At 29.9% G+C, this 22,243-nt stretch overlaps 1 protein-coding gene and 1 pseudogene across 1 annotated transcript; both read left to right on the top strand.

The window, feature by feature from the left end:
* Nucleotides 1–4,394: 4,394 nt before the first annotated feature.
* Nucleotides 4,395–6,263, top strand: LOC111621058 (annotated as a pseudogene).
* Nucleotides 6,264–14,068: 7,805 nt separating this feature from the next.
* LOC111621057 (xaa-Pro aminopeptidase ApepP-like) lies at nt 14,069–20,450 on the top strand. Its single transcript, XM_023363111.1, has 5 exons — nt 14,069–14,099; nt 14,164–14,306; nt 16,388–16,457; nt 17,888–17,992; nt 19,960–20,450. The coding sequence occupies exons 1-5, from the start codon at nt 14,069–14,071 to the stop codon at nt 20,046–20,048; spliced, it is 438 nt and encodes a 145-aa protein (XP_023218879.1). The 3' UTR covers nt 20,049–20,450.
* The last annotated feature ends 1,793 nt before the right edge of the window (nt 20,451–22,243 follow it).

Below are 22,243 nucleotides of genomic sequence, written 5' to 3'. Positions count from 1 at the left end.
ATGGTCACGTGATTGATTGTTGGTGAGGTGATGTCACAATTCTGAATGAGATCACTCTCCTCATTTGCATACTTAACGCTAACAATAAACTTTTTTCGTTTCTCTGGCAGCCTACTTACGACAATTACTCGTTAACCTTTTACATTATTCTTTTTCACAATTTTCGGGACGTTTTTATTCTTTAAGGTTTAGCGAGTCCCTAATTCGTGCTTGTGGGGTCTCCCCCCCTTTTCTCGGTGCGGGCTTACTTTTTTCCGCTCGGGAAGCGCAAGTGTGCGCGAGTTTTTTCTACAGCGCTTTTCTTTTGTCGGTGAGTTGGTTTTTCTTCTATTTTTAAGTTACTAAGGTGAATGGTGAGGAAACCTTTGTCCTAACAAAACATAAGCCCCAAACAAAAATAGAATAATAAGCAAAATAAAAGTAAATAAAAATAACGTTCGGACTTGGTTCCTTACAAGTCTCCAGTTTTTTGAATTATGCTCTATTTTTAAAGATTTCATCAGATCATTTACATCAATACAGTAAATAAGGTTGTTATCCATTCAGAAAAATGGAATTGTCTTTTTGTCACTTTCTATATACAAATACTTTCTTGTTTACCTCCAGAAGATTCCATTGTTGAATCCTAGAAATAAGAAGTTCAGTATTGTTTTTTGGTAACTCCAGATTACAAATGTAATCACTCAGTTCATTTAAAGAAATTTTATATTAGTATACTGGATGAAGTTGATTCTGATGTATAATCAGGATCTTGCTGTATTAAGACACTGCAGTTTTGGGTAGTCACTCTGTATCTTCATCAAGCTCTAGGACATAATGTTTAGATGGGATAGGAACAGGCAAATCATCTTTATGCTACTGGTCATATAACTCAGCAGTTCCGAACCTTTTCTACAGTATGCCTCCCCCTAGCATATGTGTAAGTGTTTATTGCTCTGTATTCAATATTTATTTATTTTTATTACAAATTAAATGATACCAGCAGAGTTTGATTGAAAATATAAAGCAAAAATACAATTCATTACTAAAAATACAAATTCCTACCTACAGCACTTTGCACAAATAAAATAGGTAATATCTGCACATATTGTATATCTAAGAATTTATTCCTTCTGAATAAAGTTATAATAAAGTAAATTTTTAAAAAGTTTTCTATGTTTACACAAACTGTAAACATCAATGTGAAATTTGAGCTTGTTTTGAATTGCACAAAATGATGGATGTTTGGTTCTAACCCTGTCTGTCCCATGAGCAGGTCATTTTACTGCCAAGGCTATGGCTTTCACTTTGAGTTATGAGGCCACTATTCTTCCCTGCCATAGCTGCAGCACTATTAGTTGCATAAACCTATACAGTCAATCTAAGTCAAGCCTTCAGCACAAATAAATTTGTTAAGTAAGCAGATATGTCTTTGCCTGAAGCTGTTGTTGGGATTGTTTTACAAAACACTAACTATTCTATTATTTCCTTCCATGGCATATCTCATGTAACAAATAAGCTGAGCCTGTGATGAAATAGCGGTTGATTCATTGAGTTGCAATTTAAATATTTTACTTTGTTTTACTTGTTGAATTAACTGCATTTTTAGATCCATGGCCAAGTCATTGATTTGCCATGAAACTGTGTTATTTGACAGTGGAATAGATTGTAATGCTTTTGCCTCTCCATTTCAATATTTTAAAATCCATGGGCAAATATAAGACAACATGCATGCTTGCTTGAATGAAAAAAAGTACGGAATGGCGGTATTTGTATTTAAAAATTGTGATATTTTATATGGTGATTTTTCCAATTTTTGAACCATATTGTAGGAATACTGTGTTGTATGAAGGATACCTGTATTTGAAAATCATAATATCAAATAATTTTGTTACATATATATGTGATCTAAGTTATAAGCATATTAAGTTATACTAAGATACTAAGTTATAAGATTATAAGCAATTATCAAATATGTAATGTTAATTGATTCTTAAATTACTATATTACATAATTAGATTAATTAATAATTTATTAACCCAAAACAAAAATAATACAGTGAAATGCCAGTATAACGAATGCCAGTTTAACAAAATATTTGATATAACAAATATATCTTAATCCCCTGCTAATTTCCTATTCAGCTTAATATAAAATGTTTCAGTTTAACAAATACAATTATAATGAAAATTTCAGCTTAATGTAATAAAAGTTCTGGCTGTTACAAAAGAATAGTTTCATTATAATGAAATCTATAAATGCATAAAACATTCATTATTAGTAAATGATGAATATTATGTCAAAGTCTGGCAACATTAATTTTAATGTCTAGTTCAACTGTCAGCACTGATTTTAATCCTTAGTTATGGTTTTGTTTTGATGCTATTACTCTATAATTTATTTCTTTTTAAGTTTATGACTAAAAATAGGGAAGAACAAAAAATGAAAGCAGGTTTCTTTGGAAGAGAATAATAAAATGTTATATAATGTGCAAAAAAGAATTAAACAAAAAGATGTGCCTGACAGCCTACTGGAATGCTGTGTCACAAAACTGGATTTTATTGAAAAACTTTCATTAAAGAAATAACACACAAAAATCAGACTTCTTTTAACAGAAAATAATGGCTTCAAGCAGAAATAACAATAACAAGAGACGTGATTCCAACTAATTGGTACTACTATATTTTTATTTGTCATTCACTCACTCTTGATATTGTTTGATAATTTGTTTTTATTACACATTAATTTTTATTCTAATTTAATATAACTTACATTCTGAAAATGTGAAATTTAGTTTATATAAATACTAATACATAAATTGCATTTTTAAAACCTTTCTTTCTTCAAAATGTAAGCTTTTTTTTTTTTTTTTTTAACCATCAATAAATTTTTTTTATCCTTGCATTTTTGGTGGTATTTTAATATAACGAAAATATTTTGATAGTTTTCTCAATTTCATTATATCGATATTTCACTGTAATAGAAAAATATATCATTGTCTTAATATAGTTGATAAATAAGAATTCAGTTTTAGAGACATTTAAAGATATTAATAGAATGGAAATTTTTCAAAACTTTCACGCATTTGAGCAGTTACTTTACAAAACATACAAATATATGTAAGATAGTTACTTTGTAACTATCTTACATAAATTTTGATTTTTTTTTTCAGATTTAGAATTTAATTTTTTTTAACAAAATTGATTTTTCAAATTGTATAAATAATTTTATTAGAATAGAAATATAATTAAATTTTTATAAAGTATTTACTGATAAACATTAAAGTATTTGAATTTTATATTTTATATTTGCAGCAATATATTTTAACTCAAATAAAACTGGCATGTTTGTTTTACATTGTGGATTTTCTTCTATAGGCTCGTCGGATAGAACTTTCAAGTCCAGTTCTTATTGCAAAATGTATTAAAAACGAAGTGGAAATAGAATGCATGCGTCAGGCTCATGTAAATTTTTTAAATGTTTTGCTTGATTTTAAGAATATTGATCTTGTAGAATGTTTTTAGTACAAATGTATATTTAACTTGCTCATTTATTTTTTATTATATGTTTAAGTAAATCAATATTTTTGAAATATCAGAAAGTAAATTATGATGATATTGAATATTGTGTGAGAATTAGTAATATAATAAATAATTTTTAGTATGCAAAAAACAAATTATTTTATCTTCTAAAAAAAATTCTTTGTGAAACAGAGATTTTTAAATAAAATTTGTTCCTCATCTAGAGCTAATTCTCTGGATAAAAAGAACTTTGAACAATTTATAAATAATTTCTTTAAGAAGAAAAAATGTTTAAGGTCAGTCTCAAAAGTTTAGGTAATTTTATTTTTTTCTGAAATTTTAGAATAAAAGTTTATTTAAACATTTTGATTGTATAGGATATGAAAAAATATCAAACTTAAGCTAGAAAATACAAAATAAATAATAATAATTAGATATTAAATAAAACTGTAATGGATCTCTCAGGATTTAATGTGGTGGGATGCTAGTTGTTGTTAGTGCAAAGGACAAAGTTGGCATGAAATTCAAAGTGGATTGTTGGACCTACAATCTCTGGGCTTGAGGGAGAGATTGGTGATATTTGTAAAATTGTTTCGATTGTGTTATAAGTTCAGACAAAGTGAAAGAATATAATAAAGTGGTGTTATAAACTAGAGCCCAACTTGCAGCCTGAATTGTCATTAATGAAGAAGAAAAGTGAACCAACATGGTGGTAAGCTGTTTTATTTTGACCTCTGCTCTTCTAATGTGTTGTTGAGTGTGACGCAAAGATCTGACCAAGAGCTGTATGATATTGAAGTTATATTATCTGCTGATGCTGATCATCTTATTTAAAATATGCTTTGTATTTGGAAGATACATTTGAACAGATATAGTTTAGTGTTGTTAAGCCTAATGACCAAAGAATGGTTTTTTTTGGTGAAAGATAAAAAGGAAGATTTGAAGATAGAAACTATAAAATCAGAGTATAAAATTATACATTTAAGAAATATAATATTGAATAGCAAAAATTATGATGATGAATTTATAAGAAAATTTTTTTCAACCATTATTAATGAGAGAAGAGCAGCAGAAGAAATAGAAAATGGTAGAAAATACAAATTGGAAAAATTAAAACTAGAGCTAGAATTATGGTCTAATAAAGCTGGCATTTAGCAGATGATGATCAGCTACAGTTAGATTTAAAGGATTTAGTCCCAAAATTTAACTCTGATGATGACATAAGTTTTTTTTTGGTTTTGAATGAGAAACAAATGAAAGTTTTGGGTTACACATTTATTGGGAGTATTACCTACTGATATAACAAACCTAATTGCTAGAGAACTTGAGGTAAAATCAAGACTACAATTTTGTTAAATCATTATTACTAAAAAGGTTTAAATTGAGCCCTGATAAATTCAGACAGTTATTTTAAAGCACCAAAAGATATCCAATAATAGTGAGGTTGAGGCCGAAGTTCTAAACGCAAAAGCATGTACATTGGACATTCAGCGCCACTTTCCTGTAAGCCTAGCAGTTTGACAATGGTGTTTGGATAGTCAGTGGAATCATGCTCAACATTCCAAACACCATTGTCAAACTTCTAGGCTTACAGGAAAGCGGCGCTTAATGTCCGACGTACACATTTTCGCATTTAAAACTTTGGCCTCAAGCTCGCTAATATATGGGAAGGTTTTTACTTTGAGTTAAAGAACTATTTCAAAGGATGGATTTCTGGTTTGAAAATGGAAACCTTTAAGCAGCTGAGGGATCTCATCATAACAGATCAAATTAAAAGAAGAACCTCTTCAGAATGTAAAGAACATTTTTTCGATGTATGGGCAAATATTGTATCCCCAACTGAATTAGTGGAGAAGTAGGTGGTGATATTAGAAGGAATGAAGGAAAGCAAAATCTAGGGGCAGTCTTACCAAAGAAAATGCAAAACAGGCAGGTATCTTGGACAACTAAGGAAAGTTTGGGTGTTTGTAACTATTGAAATAATTTGCCTTTAATCAAAAAGATACCAAAGAAAATTATTATAGTTTTGACAGGGATAAAAATCCCTTAAGTTATGGTTGTATTCTTTGTTATATTTGAAGGAAATGCCCAAAATGTTTACCAATGGAGGAAGAAAATGAATCAAACATGTTAATTGTATTCAGATATATCAGTCTTCAACTCTTACTAAAGTGGCACATCTTGGCATCAATGTAAATTGCTTAAGGGGTAGTATATGCATGGATACAGATGCCAAGCGATCCATTGCATGTGAAATCTTATATCATAAATTATGGAAACTGGGAATTAATTTTAAGAAAACTCACAAATATTTCTATGTATATATACCCTTGAAAATTATTATTGGTTCCCTATCGAAACAATTTTGGAACCAGGGGGAGAGATTGTAACAGATCTCTCAGGATTTTTCCTTTGGTGTAGTGCTAGTTGTTGGTGCAAAGGACAAAGTTGTTGGCATGAAAGTCAAAGTGGATTGTTGGACCTACAATCTCTGAGCTAGAGAGAGAGATTGGTGATATATTTGTAAAATTGTTTTGATTGTGTTGTACATTCAGACAAAGTGAAAGAACGTCAAAGTATTGCTATAAAACCAAGTAATTACATTTATCTATCAAAAATGCTGTCTCAAAAGTTTAGATAAGATGATATTTCTTATTTTTTAAACTATTTAAAATTTAATCATTATAACCAGGGCTGTGGAGTTGAATAAAAATCTACCGACTCCGACTTTTCCTTACCATCTGACTCCAACCAGTGGTGGACTTGTTACCGAAAGAGACCCGGAAATTCTGATGTCATCACATGACCTCAGAAAAAAAGATTCAATAAATAGAGTTCTAATAAAGATAGAAAGTAGAAACTTTTTATTCCACAGCTAAAAGACTGCTCTAAGAAATATATAAATATGTATTCGATAACTTTTACTTTTCCGGATGTTATATATAACAGAGGGAAAGTGTAGCATCAGTCAAAAAATGACCCTTTCCAAATTTTTACATTTTTGGACTCGGGACACCTGAAATTTCTAGATATGCAAAAGATTCAAGGTTTTTTTTCTATATGTGTGGATGTTAGATTGTGTGTGGGGGGCATGATTTTGTTCACTCTGTTTGAAGCCTAATAATACTGGACAACAAAAAAAATGTTTTTGAATGTTTCCTTTATTTTATGAGTGAAATTTTACTAATTTTGGGGTGAGAAAATTGAATATGACAAAGAAAAATTTTTATTAGCTCTAGTTTCTGTGGTATATAATAGGTGATTTTTAACAGCATAAGAGAAAACGATACATTTTAATCTCATATGCTAACAACATTGAAAGAGCTTTTGAATTTTTTTAAAATTACAGTAACATTTTAAGAGTTCTAAATGAATAGAATAATACCTGGCAGGTGGTTCAGTGTAGAGAGAATCATGCGGTGACTTTATGAGATCATTTTCTTTTGGCTTGCCTCTTGTAAGTGAGTTCTGGTGCATCCCTACACACAGACCAGCAGTACTCTGCAAGCATTGCTTCATTCCAATGGTCCTGATATCTTTGTTCCAATACAGAAATATCCTGGTGGAATCTTTCCCCATGTTCATCAATGATAGCTCCACAACTAGGAGGGAAAAAGTCTAGGTGGGAATGGAGAAAATGGATTTTGAGGGACATGTTGCAACTAGGACAACTAGGAGGGAAAAAGTCTAGGTGGGAATGGAGAAAATGGATTTTGAGGGGCATGTTGCAACCGAGTTGATGATATTTTTTCAGAAGTATTGTCACCAACTGAGTGTAGTTATCTTCTCTTTTGTTGCCTAAGAATCCATGAATAACTCCCTTTAAGGCTTTTCAGGCTTTCTTTTCTTTTCCCTTCAAAACTTGGTCAAACATGGGATCCTTTACAAGTTTTCAAATTCGTGGCCCAACAAAAATACCTTCCTTAACCTTTGCATCACTCAATCCACGAAATTTGTCTCTTAAGTACTTAAATGCCTAACCTTTCTGGTTCATACCTTTGACAAAAGTTTTCATTAAACCCAGCTTGATATGAAGGGGTGGAAGAAGAACATCTTTTGGTCCACAAGAGGCTTGGCAATGATATTTTTCTCGGTAGAGTCAAGATTTCTTGCAGGCCAGTCCGCTTGAATGTAATGTGATTTCCTATCCTTACTGTCCCACATACATAAAAAGCAACAGTATTTAGTGTACCCCAGTTGCATTCCTAAGAGTACAGCGATGACTTTTAGATCACCACATATTTTTACTTGTGCTCAGCATAATTGATCGAGTCAAGGAGGGCTGTAATGTTTGCATAAATATATATTCTATAATAGAGTGGTTTTATTATATGATGATCTGAGGAATTTTACAGGAAAAATGCCAACGAAAATTTGAAATAATTGAAGATGCACTATTTTGTAATGAAAAATTTTTTTACAAATTTTATCAATACTATAAAACCTTTCTCATATATTTTGTATTATTTAGATTAAATCAATCATTTTAAATTATAATTTAAAATTTTTCAAATAAAAGTTTTAAATCTTTTGCGGACCATATTTTAGCTCTTGTGGACTACTGGTTGGGAACCGCTGCTCCAAAGCAACAGCTAATTGGTCATTTTTATAGTGATTTTTGAATTCAGCAGATGAAAATACATAAGAATATGCTAATTTTGAGCCCGAAACAAAATCATTGTTGTCCAGTGTAATTTCTTGGGTCAGAGTGGTTGGAATTGGAGTCAGATGGTTTAACACAGGAGTTATTTTTTAAGCGTCAAAGTGGTTGAACTAAATCGTGTCCCCATATAATTATGTTCTAACATCTTAGGTGAGAACATCTTAATGGGTTTTACTGTACTATTATAAAATGACAAAAAGTTTACTTTGAAGGCAGAGATGAATTTTATTTATTTTTTTAAATTTTGAATGCTAATAACAAGTAAAATATTCTTAAGAGATATGACACATGACCACTTTTATGTCTTCACCCTGTCGACCTTTAATTAAGAACCAAAATTTAATAGTATTAATGCCCCTTTATACGCAAGCCACAATGCCACATTTCATTTCTTAAACTTAACTTCTTTATTTTCTGATAAAGAAGTTAAACAAATTAGACGCCAACACATACACGTACGCATACATTTTCCTCTGAATTTTTATTGACTTTTTGAGAGGTTCAAGAGGTCTTCAAACATGTAGATTTGCAAAAAAACCTGGAGGATCAAATTTGACACAATTCCGATACTTTTCCATTTTATATACATAAAAAGTTGGGAAGTAAAAAGGAGTCAGTCAGTGGATTTTTCGACAACTCCGACTCCAGCTAAAATACCAAAACTCCACGACTGACTCCACAGCCCTGATTATAACTGATATACTAAAAATATTTTTATGAAATTAAAACAAGTCAGCAATTTTTGAAAAAATTGTCTTTGCTGTTGGCAAAGCAAACACAATTTATGATTGAAGAAATTGCATGATGTGACAATTAAAATTAAAGGGCATGTGGTTATAGAAATTGCAACGATTTTAATATGAACTGCATTTTATGAACTTATTATAGAGGGGGAACTTTTCATCCAGCATCACTATCTGGATGAAAATTATCCAAGGATACAGTTCACAGAAGGTTAAAAGCAAGTCCAAATATTGTATTAAGAAAAATGTAAGCTTACTCAAACCTCATCTAACATCTGAACATTATCAAACAAGATTAGAATGAGCAAAAGAGTATGTCATGGAAGCACAAATGACTTTGTCACTTTTAGTGATGGAAAAAAGGGAATTTGGATGGCTCCACTAACTGCAATTATCATTGACACAATGTTAAAAAGGAACCAAAATCATTTTGTTGTTATCAACTTCACAGTGGATCACTTTGTTATGATGAGCATTTGGATTTTATGGAAGTGTTGGTTTAGTGTTTTTAATGTATGTCTTGTAGTTTTCTGCATTCTAACAACTTTAGAAAATAATGTTTTTTAATGCTGAATTAATTGGAGGACCTGACCTAGATATTTAAACTGGACAATGTTTCAATTTACACCTCAGTCTACAAAAAGTTTGTTTAAAGAGAAAAATGTTACTGTTATGAAATGACCAGCACTGTCATCTGATCTAAACCCAATTGAAAATTTGTGGGGAGTTATGATTCTAGAAGTTACTAATGGAATAAAGAAGTATTTTAATATTGACAAGACTATGTCTTGTTTATAAAATCGTACTGCCCGATGTTCTTACCAGCATAGATATGAAGGATTACATGTCGAGAGTTGATATTTGGCACAGAGTATTAGGTGCCCAAATCATTTGCGCATAAAAAAAATCCAGACTCGTAGGTAGTCAGGGGACTGAGAATTGAGTCAAAATAAAATACAGAATGGCAACCCTCTTCTACAAACAGGCAAAACAGCCACCTTACCCCACTGAAGTCAGGTAGGAGAGTCATTCTGACCACCCATAGTCATTCTGAGAAGTGAACTCTGACCTTAGGACTGAACACGTAGTTTCTTCTATGTTAAATAAAATTTGTAATCTAATTTTGTAAATTTGGGAGTGCTTCAAATATGACGTTAAAACAGTTTTATTTCGTTACAAGTGGGTTTTTTTAACGTATCTAGTATAGTAAAATCGTGGGACCGATAAAAATTTGACATTATATTAGGGTTGTCATTACATTCGATGGCATTATAATTGGGTTAAACTGTATATTGTTTGTGCAAAATAAAAAAATAATTTCGGACGATACAATAGTCATGATTATTTTTTTCAAAAACAGGAACTTTTCATTACGCATTGACAAAAACTCAACCCGGGCCGACACACAACGGAGCGAAATTTTGAAATTAGATAGGTTAATTTCATTGAAGATGCATTGTGAATGATCTCGTGGTCGTGGCCGGTGAAGTTTGAACGATCGCGCCCAATAGCAGCGATATCAAAGAAGATAGGAGAATGGGAACAAGACCTGCCTTGAGCATCAAAGTGATTCCATCTCCGAGACAGTCTTGTCCCAAATATGGTTTTGCTGTTTTACTTATTTCTGAATAGAAAGGGGCAATAGAAAGAAACTAGTTAAATTTAAACTTGAGCTTTAAAAAAAATTCTCTCTCTGCCAAATAGAACATTTTCGATGTTATTTTATAACATCGAAAATGTTAATGAAAATTGCAAATGGAAAAACAACTTTCAAGTATTTATACTATTATTTAATGGAAATTATCTAAACTTTTGAGACGGTGGTTCTGTTTTTTATATTTAATTATTTTAATTTCTTTGTAAAGAAATTTATATTTGTGGTTAATTCTTTTGTATAGTTGAAAATAATTTTTGTTATTGTGAAACATATTGTATGATGGTACAATAACATAAAAATTATTTTCAGTGGCAATGATGATGTAACTTATTAATTCTAAACTAAGATAAATGCATAATTGTCCTTTGATGTGAACCTTATAAAACAAGAAATTTTAAATTTTGACGTCATTTCCTGTTTAGCGAAAACAAGAGTTTTCTCTGTAGATTTATTCACTCAGGATCATCACTCTTGGATATGAAACTTCCAAAGACTTATAAGCTAAACATTAAGAGGCCCAAGTGTTGGAAATGCTTGAAAAATGGGTCCTATTATTTGGTCAAGGAGTTGTTTGTGTTTAGAGCTACGTCCTCACCAAGTTTTGTTCAAATTGGAGACTGAACATCTGGTTCTCCCTTTGCTAGCAATAGGAATCATTTTTGAATAATTTTTTAACGAATAATTTTGAATAACACATTTGATCACAATGTTTAAACAGTATTTCACAGGTTTTGTCATGTCAAAAGTTTTGTTTAAGTCTACTGAAAAAAGATCGAAGTGAAACGAGCAATTATTGGGGCTGCAATTTTTAATGTGTGCTCTCCACCTCAAATTATTAGAAGTGTTTGTTCCTGTACATCATACTTTTCCTTTAACAATAGAGTCATGCACTTTCATTTTACAGGTTCTTGCTGCAGTTTCTTGGAGTGTTTATAGTGCCACTTATTCAGTTGGCATACCAAATCCAGTTCATACAATCTAGTTTGTTTTATCAATTCAACAATTAATCCAAGGAAGGATTCTTCTTCTTATTTATAATGCTCCAGATCGGTGATGGCAAATTGTTTTCTGATGATGGGTCAGAATTGAGATATGATCAAAAAAGAATCACATTTGGTTTATAAAGATTTAAATACTTAACTAATTTAAATCTGATCTCCATCTCTTTTAAAGTAGTCTTTCCATAATTTATACAGCAATCCCACTGCTCTGCTGTCTCAAACAATCCTTGAAAGCCATTGTTTTGAAAATTCTGAAGCACCTGTTGTGATTTGGACTGTGATTTGGATCTCTTCAACCACATTGAAACACTACTCCTTGAGCTTCAATTTCATAATGGAGAACAAAAAGAAGTTGTAATGGGCTAAATCCAGTAAGGGATTTAGCCCATTGTAACTTCTTTTTCTCCAAAAACACTTACATTTTGAAGGCTGTGTGCAGAAGCAGTGTGAAGAAGTCAGGTTTGGTGACATCACAGTTCTAGTCTTTTGTGATAAACATCTTCACACAATTATCTCAAAAAGTCAGTAAAAATATGAATTCAATGTATGACTGAGAGGAACAAATTTTACACAATCCACTTAAAATGCATGTACTTTGCATTATTGCCAAACAATAGGAACAGCCCAGCTTTTGATCAACCCACATAGTGTAATATGTAATGGGACTTTAGCATAAACTAACTAGACTTTTCAGCTAAGAACTTAAAAAGTCAAAATTTAAGCATTCTGTGGATCCAAATTATCTCATACAATAAACTATTAATATTAAGAAAATAATTAGATAATACAAATAATTCAAAAGAATTTTCATAGAAATAATACAATGTAGGCCATAAAATTATTTTTATACATACAGGTTAGCATTTAACACACTATTGAGATTAAAAGTAGATTGGTTGGTTAGTAATCCAATTTAGAATATTAATAGTTACATATAGAAAAAGCTTTTTACAAAACTCTTGCTTTAAAGAATTCTGCTAGTCTCAAACTGCATCACAATTTATATCTAGTCAGAAAACTGCCAGCTTTGTTTAGATTTCCTATAGTGTATTATATTTCATAGATTTTGAAATTCTGCACTTTAAAGCATTAGCTATGGGCACTTGCTGATGTAAAGGGATCCTATAGACTTTTCATAATTCTGTTGTTGTTCCAAGGATCTCTAAAAGTTTAAATTTGTGTTTTTATGATAATTTCTACCATTTAATATTGTGTGTGCTTTTTATTACTATTCATTTAAAAATTTTATTATTTTAGGCTATTCCAATATTATCATTGTATATTAAGTACTATTATTAATTTAACAAACATTATCTTTACAATAATGTACTGTACAATAAATTATTTGTTAAACTTTCTAAAATAGAATTTACTTTTATAATAGATAAAAGATGGTGTTGCAATGTGTGAATTTTTTGCTTGGTTAAATGAAGAGGTGTCTCAAGGAGAAGTTACNGTGTAAGATTAATTCCCCTTCTATTTCATTCATGTTTAAAAAAAAAATAAATATTGGAGGATATGAAGTAATATTATATATGCAGTGTAATAGCCACAATATACCATCTAATGAAAATCCCAATAGCCAAAGGGTTAAACATAACTCTTTGGCTATTAAGAACAGAGAAGATCACCCATCAATCTGTTTTGAACTTTTGATATCAGATAAGTGATTCTACTAAAATCTGATTCAACTAAATAGAAACTCTGAAGTTACAAAAATTTTTTGCCTTGTCCCGAAGTTGAATAAATTTTTCAATTTCCACACTAATCCAGAAATTGTGTCAATTGTTCCTGAACATCGACTGAAGTGCTGAATCACTTTGCAGATACACAAGATGTTATTGTAATTCTAAATTCTCATTAGCCATATTTACTTCAAATTAATCTACCTTCTACTCTGGAACTTCATTTCTAGTAATATCTGAACTTTAGTTTCATTTCATCATATAAATTATGTTCTTTCTCTCTTCACAATTATGTCTTTCTTGTTATGGATTTTCAATTAAGACTTCTATAATGTAATACTTACAATTTGTACAAAATAAGAAATTAATTTAATCCAAAAAATTCATTTTGAATAGAAACTGTCAAAAATCATAAGAAAAGTTTGCAAGTCTGACAACTATTTAGAGACAATAAAATAATTTTCAACAAACGATTACAAAATATTTTAATAAATATATGCCAATTTTATGTTTTAAAAATTACATCTTTAAGATGTCATCTGTCTTGGCAACAGCACTCCTCTAATCTACCCTTCATATTCCTAATTGTTTCCAATTATTGAAAAGTTTTCATTGCAATATTGTTTATTTTGGCTCTAATATTTTAACTATTGAATATTGTTCAGGAGGTCTATGTACACTTTGCTCTTGAGATAGTCCTACAAGAAATATTCAATAGGGGTAAGGTCAGGTGACATTGGAAGTAGGAATGTTTGCCAAAGTTTGGGATAACTTTACCCAAAAATTTTTTCAAACAATGCTCATTGAGGCTCTTGAAATATGTGTCATTGCTCCATCCTGCTGAAACCAGGTATTTGCATCTTAGGCAGAATTCTTATGAAGCTTTGGAATGAAAAAATTTCTTATCATTTCAGAATTTGTATTGTTGACAGTAAGTGGGCAACCTCAGCTGTTCTCAAAGAAATATGAACCAATAATTCCCACCATAGACATTTCACACCAAACTGTCACTTCAGGATGGTCTCTGATGATTGTTATTAGAGTTTCATTGAGACCAGTAATGACAGTTTTGTTTGTTAACGTATCTGTTTTAGGTGGAAGTGGGTCTCATTACTCCAAAAACATTGCTTGAGCCATTATTGAAAACAAAATCTTTCAGCATTTTCTGCAGTAAGATTTGCACTTTCATAATCTGAATCCATTATTTCTTGTACAGTTTTGGATCTTAAGTTATATGGATGGAAGCATAGGTTTAACTTCATAATCTGATGAAGAGCAGCTGCATATTTGTGCACAGAGTGCCTTTGTTTTTGCGGAACAGCCACCTACACAACATCCATATTTTCATCACTTGAAGTTCTCCTTCAACTTGGTCTTAGAGTACAGTCAAACTTGGTTATAATGAGCACAGATATAACAAGCAAAATGACATAACAATTTTAATTTATGCATATTTCTGTATATTTTTTCATGGATATAATGAGATATGGATATACTTCATGGATATACGAAGCAAATTTTCGGTAGCTATGCAAACACATAAACACTCTTAATTGTTCGAATAATAAGAAATGCGATACTGAATTCTTGAAATAGATAAAACTGAAAGGGTTACTGTATTTATTGATAGTTTTATGACCACTGGATAATTAGTTTTGTGACCTGCATGTATTACAGATCTTTTTATTACTTAACTTTCTTTTTGGAGACCATCTCTTAAAGAGGGAGACTGTCTCCAAAAAGAAAGCTTCCAACTCTACTCTGATTACTCCAGCTTCACTCTGCCAATTTACCTGATTATCACTGAATGTAAAATTACTGTATAATCTAGTTAGAAACAAACCTTTCTATGAGAAAGATTTCTATAAAGAAAAGAATGTATTTTGGTTTACGAAAAAGTAGAAATTATTCTTGAGTTACTACATGGTGCTAAAACCATCAAAGTGTGTAGAAAGTTTTCTTTGTCATCTTCAACAATATTGACATTATGAAAAAATAAAGCAAACATCAATTTTAAGATTTGTAGATAAAGGGACGAACTGAAATTGGGTATATTATTAATTAGTATTATCTTTAATTTAAAAAAAATAATAAATTGTTTAATATTTATATATATAAACTACAATGTAATTACTATTAATAAAAATATAGTATAATGTAATTAAATTTTTTAAACGATTTATTTAGAATTAAAAATTAAAAAATAGATTTCATTATCAGTGGCCTAGCTACAAATTTTGCCATCCATTGGGTGTCCCCTAAGTGTTTGCACCCAAAGCAGCTGACCATTTATACCCTGGTTATATCACTGCTCTTCATGGATATAACAAGGAAATCTTGCCAGTTCCCTAATGCTCAATTATAAGAGTTTGACTGTATTTAGCTGAGGATGTCATCCTAAACCTTTTCACTTACAAAAGAATAAGATTTGACAGTTGGTGCATCACTCAAACAGCAGATATTAAACTGAGCACAAAACTGATGTCTAGCAACTGTGTAAGAATTTTTGGCCTTGAAATATGCCGCTATTATAAATGCATGGTGTTCACTTGACCACTGCAGTATTGTGACTAACAAATCTGCATCTCTTCTTTAACTTAATGCACTCATCACCCTCTAATAGTACTCTGTGGTTGACATTTTATTCATTTTCAAAATTGTAAATTTATTCTGAGATACCCTGTATAAATATATATTATAAGTCATTATTTTTATTTTAACAGATTATTGCATAATATACTTATTTTATAGTTTAAAATTTTCAGTGACATTCTATGCTTGAAATGTTCAAATAATGCCATTAGAATATTTTTGAAAAAGTGTTTTTTTTATTTTAATTAGTTGAATTATTTGAATGTGATCTAATTGAAGACAAAATGACTCAAAATCTTGTGTAAAATATTTGGATATCTTAATATTTTAGTGTTTCTATATTTGTTGGTTTGTTCTGATGGGATCATATACATCTTAACACTTAATTTACATGTAATAAAAAATAATTGCATAAAATACATTATAAATACTATTAATATTAAATATTTATTAGTTAATATAGTTGTTGTTATAAATTCTTATTATTTAAATTTTCAATATATGTAAATAAGTTATTAAATTAATTTAAACATTGTTTTTTTACAGGAATGTTTCACTAGAGTAGTGAAAGGTCATATTGCTGTGGTATCTGCTGTGTTTCCAAGATTAACGAAAGGTTTAAAAATTCCTAGTCTATTTTATATATGTATATAAAATTCTTGGCTTAAAATTATTATGATGCTTTTCCATTACAAGAAAAAAAATAGAGTTGTTAGTACTGGAAGTTGATGAATCATTAAATTTTTATTATGAATAATAAGGAAAGAGCAAGCTGCAGCAAAACACCCTAGTAAAGACATTTTTTTAATCATAATTATCTATAACATTTCATTTGAAATGAAATTAACATCTGTTTTGTAAAATCTCTCAATTAATGTAAACTGTTGAAACTGGAAATTTTATTAAATTTGTATCATTTTCATATTAAATTTTTTTTATAAATGTAATATGTAAGGAAGAAAGTTTGTAAGTTAGTTTGTTCTTTATAAATTTTGAGCAAATGCAATGAAACTTTTTGGGGGACATCCTCTCATCCACAAGGAGTTCAATTACTACTTTTGGTTGAGATAACTTCAACCTCACCATCAGCAACAGGTCTCCCCTTTCTATCTGACCAACAGTATGGTATGGTGGTATTCCAATAGGAAAATTACTTAATATAAAGTTGCTAGAGAGCATAAAAAAAAGTGCCAAGTTTATATGTTTGGCCATTTTTTGTGAATTTTGATTGGTTGGACAATTACTAGTTTGTATTTGATTGTGAATGGTATATTAGAGTTAACATTATAAAAAATTGTTTTGAATTATCTGCTTATTCGGGCAGAAAGAAGCCAATGATTATTTTCTGTTGAAACACATCAATTCCTATTTACCTGACCAATGAGATTGCACCATTCTCTATCATCCAAGTATTACATTCTTAGAAAGCACAAACATGTACTTGGGATTTTCCAGGATGCCAAGTGTTAACCTTTGGTCCATTTGTTGACTGTTCACTTAATTTTTGTTATAAGAATGTAAAAAGACTCATTTGTTTTTCCCTGTTCAAAGTAGAATTATGTCAATTTCATTTTGTTTTGTTACATTTTATTATTGCTTAATTATAATTTACTTAACACTTCACAATAAACAAGACAGTGGTAGGCTAAAATAACCAAACTCTTAATATGGTTTTTATTTAATGTTTCTTGTTCTTATTTTTTGCCTGGGCAGCAATGAGCATATCTGCTAATATATCAATAAAATTTGATATTTATTAAATAACAGTTTAATGATTTTATTTAAATTAAATTTTAAATATATTAACATTTATTTTTGAAAACATTCAATAACAATTAAAAAATTATTTAAACATTGTTTTTTTTCAGCTGAGTAAAAGTTGTTAATGAATTTGATAAATAAGCAAATAATTAACATCATACATTAATATAATGTTCTTCTATTTTTGTTTTTAAATTTTAAGTTATTTTTATTTCGAAAAAATTTAATATGTTTTAATTTTTTATAGTATACACAACATATAACATAAATATAAGTTTATTACAGGGCAAATGTTGGATACCTTAGCTCGTAGATTTCTTTGGGAAGTTGGTCTAGATTATTCTCATAGTACAGGACATGGTGTAGGTGCTTACCTTAATGTTCATGAAGGTGAGTAATAAGTGATACTTATTATTTATAAATTTATGATTGAATAATTGAATTAACAAGAAATTTATTGGAGAGAATTTGTTTAATAAAACAGAATAGAATGCAGTTTCAGTAATCTGACATATGGCCATGCTGTGACCTAATTGGCCATCAAAAATGTCAAATTAATAGAAAAGCATGTATGTGTCTACAATAAAGTAAATAAAAGCCAACAAGAAAAAACAATAAAGTATGTACAGTACATATTTTGTTTTTGATATTTCTTTTAGTTTCAAAGATGAGTCTCCTTTATATAAAAATTTTATCATATATTTTATCAAATCAAAGTGTGTATGTGTTAACAACTTCATATTTTAATCTCCTTCAAAATATTCTCTGTTAGCCTCAATACACTTGTCCAAACTTTTTTCTGTTGTTCAAAACACCTAGAAAATTCCTGTTCCAAAATGCCTTTTAGCACCTTTGTCGTTTTTGTTTTCAGCTCTTCTACTGTCTGAAATCGCGTCCCTTTGAGTTCTTTCCTCATCCTGGGGAACAAAAAAAAAATGTGAGGTGCGAGATCAGGTGAATGGGGTTGAGGAGGCGGGTTGTTCCATTTCTTGTCAAAAACTGGTGCACAGAGAGTGCCATGCTGAGTGGGTACATTGTCGTGATGGAAAAACTAATCCCCCATTCGCCACAACTCTCTTCTTTCTCTTCCTTCTCAGTCTTTTGAGGACTTCCAGATAACAATGTCAATTGAATGTCTGGTCTGGATGGAAGAATTTTAGAATGAACAATTCCTTTCACATCAAAAAAACAGATTAACATGGTTTTCACATTCAACTTGCTTTTTTGGGACGAGGAGATCCTGATGTTTTCCGCTGGCTGGATTGACGTTTAGTTTCCGGATCAAAACCACAACACCATGATTTATTACCAGTTATCATCTTAGTAAACAAGTCTGGATCATTTTCCTTTTCTAGAACTTTAACATTCTATTTGAAAAACAAGATATTGTAATTCTATATAAGAGATAATTTATATATCAAGAAGAAATTGCAGTATTTTTAAGCACATCATGTTGAATGATTATAAAAATAGTGGGAAAAATTAAATCAATCAGTAATAATATTTTTCAATATACAAGCAGTGTTTAAATAATAATTTAGTCTATATAATTGTGATGTATGTACCAAAAAAACAAGATTATTGTTTGACATATTGCTGCTGCTCATAAACATGCAAGATTTATGCTTGTTTATGGTAGAAGCATAAAGCTATCATTAAAAATATCTTTTTTTATCTATATCTATGAATGAGAATGTATGTTTGTTTGTTATAATAACCAAATAAACCAAATTGTAATAATTTATCTATAAACTTCTATATTTATGAGGTCATACTTCACATATAGTTTATGGGCATTCTGATAATGTTCTTAAAACCCATTTTACCACATACATTTTTGAAATTTACAATTAATAATGCCGGGTGTAACAATTGCTGCAAGGAGTACTTTATAAGCCTGGCTTCACTCGGGTTTATCTATTAGTAGTTCATAAATTAATAAAAGTTAAATAAAAAAAAGAAAATAGGATTATAATAATTTATTTCAAATGTAAAATTTTCAGTGCTTTAAAAAACTAAAAAAATTTTTTCACAATTGAAAAATTATTCTCAAAAAAAGTGTTGGAAAGAATAATCAATGATATGATATAATATGCATCTAATAGGAATTGCTTTTTTAGAGCTTTATTATTCATGATAATTTAGGTGGCATCATAAGTAACATATTCCAAGGATACTCACTTTAGAAAATTAAATATTACGGTTAACACGTGTGTTAAAAAAAAATAAAACTTCTGAAAGATGAGATAAAGTTTAGAAAAAAAAATAGTCATTAACTGAATATAGGTAATTAATAACAATTAAAAGATTATATATAATATGTTTATAAAATTTGAAAACATATTTCTATATTTTAGGTCCTGTTGGAATAAGTTGGAAAAACAATCCAGATGATCCTGGATTGCAAGAGGGAATGATACTTTCTGCTGGTAATTGTAATTATTAGTTATTAATATAGAATACAGGTAACTCCCGTATAACTTGGTGCTTTTATAGCACAGATTCACTCTAACACAGTTCGAGAATTGGGTAAAACCCTCGTACAACATGAAATGTAATAGATTTTCACATACTTAAGTACTAATAGTTCACAAAAATTATTATTTTTATGAACTATTAGAACTTATGTAAATTTTCTTTTTTGCCTTCTGTCGATACATGTAATCCTTCTCGATACTTGTTTCAGTGTTGCCAGATCTCTATGCTTCTGATTTTGTGTTGTCAGATGTTTTCCCTTATTCCATACTTGCTTTATTCATCATTAGTGCTTAGCACCATATAAGGAAATTTATAAAGATCTTTTAACTAAAAGCAAGCAATCTAAAATAACATATTTTTTGTAAAAGGTAGAGCATGGATCTGAAGATAATGCAGAAAAATGCTTAGAGGATAAGGCTATCTTGCCAAAAAGAAAACACCCTCAGTTAATAGTGCTTAGTGATGACGAAGAAAACATTGTGTTCAGGACATGGTGTAGGTGCTTACCTTAATGTTCATGAAGGTGAGTAATAAGTGATACTTATTATTTATAAATTTATGATTGAATAATTGAATTAACAAGAAATTTATTGGAGAGAATTTGTTTAATAAAACAGAATAGAATGCAGTTTCAGTAATCTGACATATGGCCATGCTGTGACCTAATTGGCCATCAAAAATGTCAAATTAATAGAAAAGCATGTATGTGTCTACAATAAAGTAAATAAAAGCCAACAAGAAAAAACAATAAAGTATGTACAGTACATATTTTGTTTTTGATATTTCTTTTAGTTTCAAAGATGAGTCTCCTTTATATAAAAATTTTATCATATATTTTATCAAATCAAAGTGTGTATGTGTTAACAACTTCATATTTTAATCTCCTTCAAAATATTCTCTGTTAGCCTCAATACACTTGTCCAAACTTTTTTCTGTTGTTCAAAACACCTAGAAAATTCCTGTTCCAAAATGCCTTTTAGCACCTTTGTCGTTTTTGTTTTCAGCTCTTCTACTGTCTGAAATCGCGTCCCTTTGAGTTCTTTCTTCATCCTGGGGAACAAAAAAAAATGTGAGGTGCGAGATCAGGTGAATGGGGTTGAGGAGGCGGGTTGTTCCATTTCTTGTCAAAAACTGGTGCACAGAGAGTGCCATGCTGAGTGGGTACATTGTCGTGATGGAAAAACTAATCCCCCATTCGCCACAACTCTCTTCTTTCTCTTCCTTCTCAGTCTTTTGAGGACTTCCAGATAACAATGTCAATTGAATGTCTGGTCTGGATGGAAGAATTTTAGAATGAACAATTCCTTTCACATCAAAAAAACAGATTAACATGGTTTTCACATTCAACTTGCTTTTTTGGGACGAGGAGATCCTGATGTTTTCCGCTGGCTGGATTGACGTTTAGTTTCCGGATCAAAACCACAACACCATGATTTATTACCAGTTATCATCTTAGTAAACAAGTCTGGATCATTTTCCTTTTCTAGAACTTTAACATTCTATTTGAAAAACAAGATATTGTAATTCTATATAAGAGATAATTTATATATCAAGAAGAAATTGCAGTATTTTTAAGCACATCATGTTGAATGATTATAAAAATAGTGGGAAAAATTAAATCAATCAGTAATAATATTTTTCAATATACAAGCAGTGTTTAAATAATAATTTAGTCTATATAATTGTGATGTATGTACCAAAAAAACAAGATTATTGTTTGACATATTGCTGCTGCTCATAAACATGCAAGATTTATGCTTGTTTATGGTAGAAGCATAAAGCTATCATTAAAAATATCTCTTTTTATCTATATCTATGAATGAGAATGTATGTTTGTTTGTTATAATAACCAAATAAACCAAATTGTAATAATTTATCTATAAACTTCTATATTTATGAGGTCATACTTCACATATAGTTTATGGGCATTCTGATAATGTTCTTAAAACCCATTTTACCACATACATTTTTGAAATTTACAATTAATAATGCCGGGTGTAACAATTGCTGCAAGGAGTACTTTATAAGCCTGGCTTCACTCGGGTTTATCTATTAGTAGTTCATAAATTAATAAAAGTTAAATAAAAAAAAAGAAAATAGGATTATAATAATTTATTTCAAATGTAAAATTTTCAGTGCTTTAAAAAACTAAAAAAATTTTTT

Source organism: Centruroides sculpturatus, unplaced genomic scaffold, assembly GCF_000671375.1.
Source record: "Centruroides sculpturatus isolate CEXI.00-Female unplaced genomic scaffold, Cexi_2.0 scaffold324, whole genome shotgun sequence".
NCBI classification, from domain to species: domain Eukaryota; kingdom Metazoa; phylum Arthropoda; class Arachnida; order Scorpiones; family Buthidae; genus Centruroides; species Centruroides sculpturatus.
Note: the sequence above shows the minus strand (reverse complement) of the source record. Positions and strands in the feature narration are given on the sequence as shown.

Excerpts from the sequence above, each read along its gene's own strand:
- LOC111621057 (XM_023363111.1), top strand. The coding sequence starts at position 14,069 with ATGTGTCATTGCTCCATCCTGCTGAAACCAG. Across the intron at positions 14,100-14,163 it reads CTCCATCCTGCTGAAACCAG|AATTTGTATTGTTGACAGTA; the intron begins GTATTTGCATCT and ends TTATCATTTCAG. Across the intron at positions 16,458-17,887 it reads GTTTCCAAGATTAACGAAAG|GGCAAATGTTGGATACCTTA; the intron begins GTTTAAAAATTC and ends AGTTTATTACAG.